This window comes from Cannabis sativa, chromosome 3 (genome assembly GCF_029168945.1).
Source record: "Cannabis sativa cultivar Pink pepper isolate KNU-18-1 chromosome 3, ASM2916894v1, whole genome shotgun sequence".
In the NCBI taxonomy this organism is placed as follows: Eukaryota; Viridiplantae; Streptophyta; class Magnoliopsida; order Rosales; family Cannabaceae; genus Cannabis; species Cannabis sativa.
The window spans coordinates 41,113,074-41,120,531 of record NC_083603.1 but is presented as its reverse complement, the minus strand read 5'-3'; the positions used below and the strand labels follow the sequence as shown (position 1 = coordinate 41,120,531).

Here is a 7,458-nt window from a genome sequence, read left to right as displayed (position 1 = left end):
TCAAGCCAAGGCACTACTATTACCTCTCTTGCACAGCTTCTTGGATGGTGGTGGCAATGGTGTAAAAGGAGCCATTTCCTCTGAATTGACTTGACCAAATACAGAACCAACAAACTTAACATCTTCACTCAACATCTCCAGATTCTCTCTTACTAACAAGTACCCAACAGAGTCTTCTTTGAACTCATACATGAATCCCATGTGTATAATTCTGCTGAGACTATCTACTACAGTTGCTCTTGCTTCTGGCAGCATTCCTTCCGAAATTTCTTGAGCAAAACAAGACGCAAACTCTGCGCTACTTTTTCTGTTTTCGTACCCTGATTTGTCAATGATCAGCTGCTTTGATTTTTTGTCCCAAAACACCATTTTCTTTGCTTCAGCTTTCACTGTTTCGTTCGGGTATGGGGTCAGGATGTAGGTGATTTTGATGGGCTGCTCGGTCTGGTATAGGGTGAGGTTAAGAAGGGCAGTGGCAGTTTGTTGTCTCTTCTTTACTGGCATATTAAGCAGTGGACCGGCAAGAAAAGCCAATGTCATTTTGATGAGACCTTTTTCGATCAAACCATTCTTCGGTATGAGTTTCTTTGGTGTATCTCCTGCAAAGATGCTCCCCACTTTGACAGAATCAGTCAAGTTTTTTACTCCTAGAGAGCAATAGATCGTCTTGAGTAACCACGAGGAAGACGATAAGGTACCAACATTCGGGAACCAAACAAACAAAGGTAGTGAAACACTTTCAAAAATACTCTTCAAGCGCAAATCATCAGGTGTGAAAACATGTTCCTTGTCTACCAAGTGAATCTCATCATCCAAACCTGTGGTGGCAGAAAGTTTGGTGAAGTGTTGCTTGAAAGCCTCTATGGTTTCGGGCTTCCAATGTTTTGATATGCCTTCCCAAAAAGATCGGCATTTAGCTTTAGAAACACGGCCGTCATTGCTTGAAGTCCAATCATTCCATAACTGGAAATAGTCATCCAGAGAAGGAAATTCTCTAACACCAAAAGCTGACACAAATAAAGGTAGCAATTCTGGCTTGTAAAACCGAGAAAGACAATGCAAGCGAGTAACAAAGAGATCATTGTTGTCATTACGTATACATTGTGTGGACTTAATCCATTTTCCCTTGACACCATCATGGCTTGGTATCCAAACAAGAGAGATGAACTCATCTGAGTTCTCTGGCTTCCAGTTGAACAAGTAAAGGAATGTATATAGCCTTGTTATCAACAATGTGTTTGTCTGCGAATAGAGTAGCCGAGATATAAGATAGCAAACCTCCATAGAATCTGTTCTTACACCAATGGCTTTCAACTGCTCCTTGTACACCGATAAGTCTGATTCGTAGCACATCACATCAATACTCGGCACATCAGTCTGGTTCAAAGTACCTTCCCAAGCTGAATCGAAAAGAACACATTCTTCGGGAACTGAGTAACCCTTTGTTGTCTTTAAAAACTTGCTTTTGGAGATGTTCTCAAGAAAGTTCTCAGGCAATGACTGATCAGAAGACTTGGACATAACAGACTGAAGGCACTTCAACAGTGCTATTGTACCAGAAGCTGTTATAAATTCAGGTTCAATGGGACTCTTTAGACCTTCAAGAACAAGTCCAGCGCCACCCTCGAAGTTGGTAATGGCACCCAACATTTGGAGTTCATCCTTGTACCTGTAAATCATAATGCTATAAAACCCATCATCGATTAGAGGAAGGTCAACAAAAGGCGATACCGCTCCCCAATTCATACTAAAAACAATTGATTGGCTCGGAGCCATGTAACCACAACGAGTTTTTAACCACTTCTCAGTAAACAAACACTGCAGTTCAACACATCCTGAAGATGAAGTTTGTCTCATTTCTTTCAAACTCTTCAACATTGATAGTACCATATCAGGTCCCAGTTTTGATGAATGTAAAAGAAGCTTAAACTTAGCATCAATCTTTTCAATTACACAAGCAGTATCAACAGCCACTCCAATTGCACTCAGTTCACTATGATAATTCAAAAGCTTATTCCCATAATAGAGTTCATCAACTGTAGGAATCTGCAAAGCATTCGCCAAAGAGCCCCATATTGGATTAGGATAAGTAGTTTCGAAAGGGGTGTTGAACCCCGAGTTTGTCTTTAACCAAGGCTGCTCTTTAATCCTTTCAATCAAGCTAGTGGCAGAAGTACCACAAACTTTGATGCATTCAAGCATAAGCAAACCGCAATCAGCTGTTACAGAAGTCAGATTTGGACAAAGACTTGCATTTTCTGCAATCACTTTCAAAGATTCAACATGATCGGTTATAACTCCAAGCATCTTTAGTTCAACAGAGAAAGAGCCTAAATTGCTTCCATAATAAGCTTCATCAACAATAAAAAGATTCGGGGTAATCAAACATGAAGATGTTTCTATCTTAGACAACAGGAGAATAGCTCCCTCGGGAGCACTATAACCCTGATGAGTCTTCAGCCACTTAGCCCTCTTCATGGCTTGCAACCACTCCTCATCAATCATTTTCCTTGTGTTCAAGAAACCAATGAACTTCAACAAAGAAAAGACCACCTCTTTTCTGATTCCAGCAGACAAAACAAGAGAGACAAATCGCCCAGCAATTAATCTCTGCACGTCACTTGACCCGAATCCCACACCAAGAAATGTCAACTCATCTTGATACTTTCTAATTTTGTTATGGTAGAACTCTTGTTCTATAACTGATATATCCTTGAGAACATGCTTCACCATATCAAACATTGATTTGCCTGTTTCATCAGGAAGAATGGACTGCCTTGGAGATTTATAACCCGTGTAAGTCCTCAACCATTTTCCATCTTGAATGCTTGCCTGGAATCTTTCAGGTAGACATGCCCCCCTAGTCTGAAGAAACCTTATCCAATCAAGAAGCATAAACGCTTGTTTCATTGACAGTGGAGAAAAAGCTACTTTCAACTCCAAGTTTGGAGGAGAAAGCTCGGGTAAATCCATAGATTTGGTGTACTTGCACATAAAGTCTAGAATGACTTTCTCAGAAGTAGTTTCTCCCAAAAATGAACTCCTCCAAACATATTCATTTCCAACATCAATATATTTCTGGTTTAGAAATGGATTAGAAGGACCAAATAACTTGGCCCATTTGCTTCCGGACACAGGTGCAAGAGTTACACTCTTCTCCTTCCTAACATGAACACGATCACAACCGTCGATGATGGGAACATTAGCACAGAGATCATAAATCCTACTCTCACCAATGAAATGTTTCTTATGAGCTTGATAAAGGAAATGAGCAACAAGTCTTGTGAGATCTTTTCTATTTTCGGGTACACCATTGATAAGCATGTAAGCATAATCATAGGCCAAGAATGATCTTACTTTTGCACTGTTCGATAGCCAATACCAGATTTTTGAAGATTTACATTGTGTTACAAGAGACTTCTGAATGTCGTCAAGCAAGAAATACACATTGTTAAAACAACCAAACTCTATGCTGCACTTACTTAACCAAGAATGTATATTCAAGTCTAGAACATACCTAATTGTAACTTCTTCTTTCATGGTTTGGGAAATGGAACACAATTCCACATTCCCTTCTCGGTTAATGAATTTAAAATCTCACCATACAATGACGATGATGATATAATAATAGATGATGAAGTTATTACAATAAAGGAACGACGACCTTGTTATTTTACAATTTATTTATTTACCAATTACACAATTAAATTAGATGATGATACTAATACTTCATCAAGAATACAACAACAAATTTCATCACTTGTTTTCACACAAACTTTACAACTTCCATTTATGGCTTTGATTTATGGGAACCATAATACTAAAGATTTTATTGAGGACATGCTTTCGGAGACTTACCTTCCTTCTTCTTTCTTTTTTCTTACTAACAAAATTCTTAATTACTGTCGAGACATGTGGAATGTGTGGGATGACGACGACGATGACGACAAAGACGATAAAGATTGTAATTTGCGAGTAAGAGTTGATGTGAATGTTTTTGTTACTAAATTACTTGATCCAATTGATGATGACGACGATGATGAGAATATCTTTATACCTTTTGTGGCAGCTAGTGAAAAGTCAATTGAAAAATTAGATAGATAGATTATTGGTTGAAAACGAACGATTGAATTGTTCAATTTGTTTGGAGAATATTTTGATTGGTTATAAAGCTACTAAGTTAACTTGTTTTCATAAATATCATGACAATTGTGTTTTGAATGGTTACGAGTTAGTAAATTTTGTCCATTATGTAGATTTGAGATAGTGTAACATACGTAGTGACTATAGTATAGTATAGTTTTAAATAGGGAAAAAAAATGTATAGTTTATATTATTAACTCTTTAACAAAAAACTCAATTAATTGTAAATTGGCTCATTCATACGATCGAGTCTTCTTATAACACTGGTTACTAATTAATTTAATGGAAGACATTACTTTATCTGTCACTAATTATTAATATTAATTAAACAGCTAATGTACTAATATATACTCTCATTAAAAAGATCTTCTGTTAAGAATAAATATCTTATGTTAAAAAGCAGTTAACATATTTAATATAAATATAAATTATATTACTTGATATCTCAAATTTAAATTGATTTAACACTATAGAACACCAAATAATTAGCAAATAAATAATATGAGAATGTTATTCTCAATAATAAATCTTACATATTTTGATTCTATTTAGTTTTAGTGTTGCAACTCATATTAATTATTTAGCCAATAATGTTCGACTACCACCACACGCCTATTATATAAAAAAATTAATAAAATAAATATTTATATACAATATTTAATAAAATAAATACTCATAATTATATTTCATTATTATTTAACCGATCTTTTAATTTTCAGTTAAAAAAAAAATCATACTTTCGTTGATAAAAAGATATTATTATTTTTAAAAATTTAAGTTAGGTGTCATCTTTAATTTAAATTTCCATTTCAATTTTTTAATATATTAATATAGTATCTTCTCCCGAATCATAATAACAATAATAGTACTAGTAGGAATAGGATATATTGTTTAAAATTTAGCTGCTAAATTTTTTCTATATATACACTAACATACCTTCTAGTCAAGTCTGAATCTCAAAATCATATGATCAATTACCTTTCCTTTATTTTAATAAAATTATTATTATTATGGCTCCTTCTCGAATTAGGCACTACTATAACATATCACCATATGATAATTGTGAAGAAATAACAGATGTAAAGCAAGGATACCCTTGCTTTAAAATTTATTTATTTGTGAAATATACAATTGATATAACCTCATCAGATGTTTTCACATATAATGTACAACTTCCATTTGTGACATTATTGTATAGCTATTACAACATTATTGCTAAAGAAGCTATTGATGACATGCTTCGTAATCAGGCCAATCTTCCTTCTTATTACTTTATTCTTTCTTATAAAATTATTGATTATTGTCGACAAATGTTGACTCATCACAACTGCAATAATAATTTAAGTTTAAAAGTTGATGTGAATATTTCTTTTGCTGAACCTGAACCAACTCGATTCAATTATCGCGATGCTTATGAAGATCTAGTATTATCCCTCTCTGAGATTGGTGTTGATGATGATGATAATGATGAAGATGATGTTGATAATGATGAAGATGATGTTGATGACAAAGATGATGTTAATGATGATGATGCTGATAATAATAATGAAGATGGTGTTAATGATGATGATAATGATGAAGATGATGTTAATGATGAAGATGATGTTGATGATGATGATAATGATGAAGATGATGTTAATGATGATGATTATGATGCTGATAATGATGATGACGGTGATGATATTGATGATGATGATGATCTATCACTCGTCTCTGAGAGTGATATTGACGAAGATTATGATGATAGTGATGATATTGATGATGATGATGATATTGATGATGGAGATAATGATGATGATAATCTATCACTCGTCTCTGAGAGTGATATTGACGAAGATTATGATGGTGGTGATGATATTGATGATGATGAAGATTATGATGATGATGATCTATCACTCGAGAGTGATATTGACGAAGATTATGATGATATTGGTTTTGTTGACGAAGATTATGCTATTGGTTTTGTGGCAGCTAGTGAAAAGTCGATTGAAAATTTGGATAAGGTGTTGGTTGAAAATGATCAATTTTTCTGTTCGATTTGTTTGGAGAATATTTCCATTGGTTATGAAGCTAGTAACTTAATTTGTTCCCACATATATCATAAAGAATGTATTGTTGACTGGCTACGTATTAGTAAATTTTGTCCATTATGTAGATTTGAGATAATTTAATAAAAAAATTATTTTATTTTTTTATGATTGTAAAATCTTAATGGTTTTTTTTTTAATATTAAAGGAAAGTGCAAAATAAAGGAGTCGAAAACTCAAAATTAGCATTCAAAATCCCTTGTTAAAAAATTTAATACGTCAATTAATTTTTTATTTATTAAAAAATAACCTATAACTAAATCAACAAAAATAATTAGCATATTTAATATAAATTAAGTTAAATTAGATTAATTTAATACAATATGAAACACTACTTTTGAACGCGTGATAACTAGGAAGATTTGACCACCACACCATAACATAAACTAGAGATAAACTTAATTTTGCGAGATTATGTGGCATGAGGTCAAAATTATTTTATTTTTTATTAATGAATAAAAGTTGAATAGCAAAAAAAAAAAATGAATCTTCACGCTTACTAATTTAGCAAGATAATAGCAAAAAAAGTATGTAATGTATAATACTCAAATCTTTTCAGTTACTTAAGAGTATTTTCAATAGAAATGCAAATAAGTAATACAAATATAAAATATAGTTCACTTTATTAAAAGTCTACTTTAATGGTATGCTAAATTATAATGCGAAAATCTTACCTAATTAAAAGTGATCCAAATTTGTATCACAATATAACATGATACAAAATTTACTTTACAATAAATGTTATACTTTTATATTTATTATTATGCTACTTTTAATATTTTATTATTAAATTTTAGCTAACACACTCTTTTGCATTAAATAACTTGCATTATTATTATTATTAAATTTTATATTTAACTTTACATTATTATTATTTTATATTTTTTAATAAATTATTAAGTAAGTATTAAATAACATACCAATTTATGGGAAATTATTACATATACTATTTTTTTTAATTTTTTTTTTCAAATTTACAGTTTGGGTTTCTAAAATGGTTGCAGCGCTAGTTGCAATAATGGTTTCTTTACGATTTTTTGTTGTAATTTAAGTTGCAGTAGTTGTAATAGGAGTTTTTATGTAGAATTCCATAAAAATGCAAAAGGAAAAAAAATCTGTTTTGAAGTGCAAAAATGAAAAAAACCCTAAATTTTGTATCAAGATTTACAATTATATATTGGAACACAAAATTATTATAAAAATATCACAAAAGTACATTTTGTACAAA

The 7,458-nt window shown here is 32.2% G+C and overlaps 1 protein-coding gene across 1 annotated transcript; it reads right to left on the bottom strand.

Moving 5' to 3' along the window:
• LOC115704158 (uncharacterized) lies at positions 1-3,540 on the bottom strand. Its single transcript, XM_061112540.1, has one exon. The coding sequence runs from the start codon at positions 3,538-3,540 to the stop codon at positions 1-3; it is 3,540 nt and encodes a 1,179-aa protein (XP_060968523.1).
• Between the last annotated feature and the right edge of the window lie 3,918 nt (positions 3,541-7,458).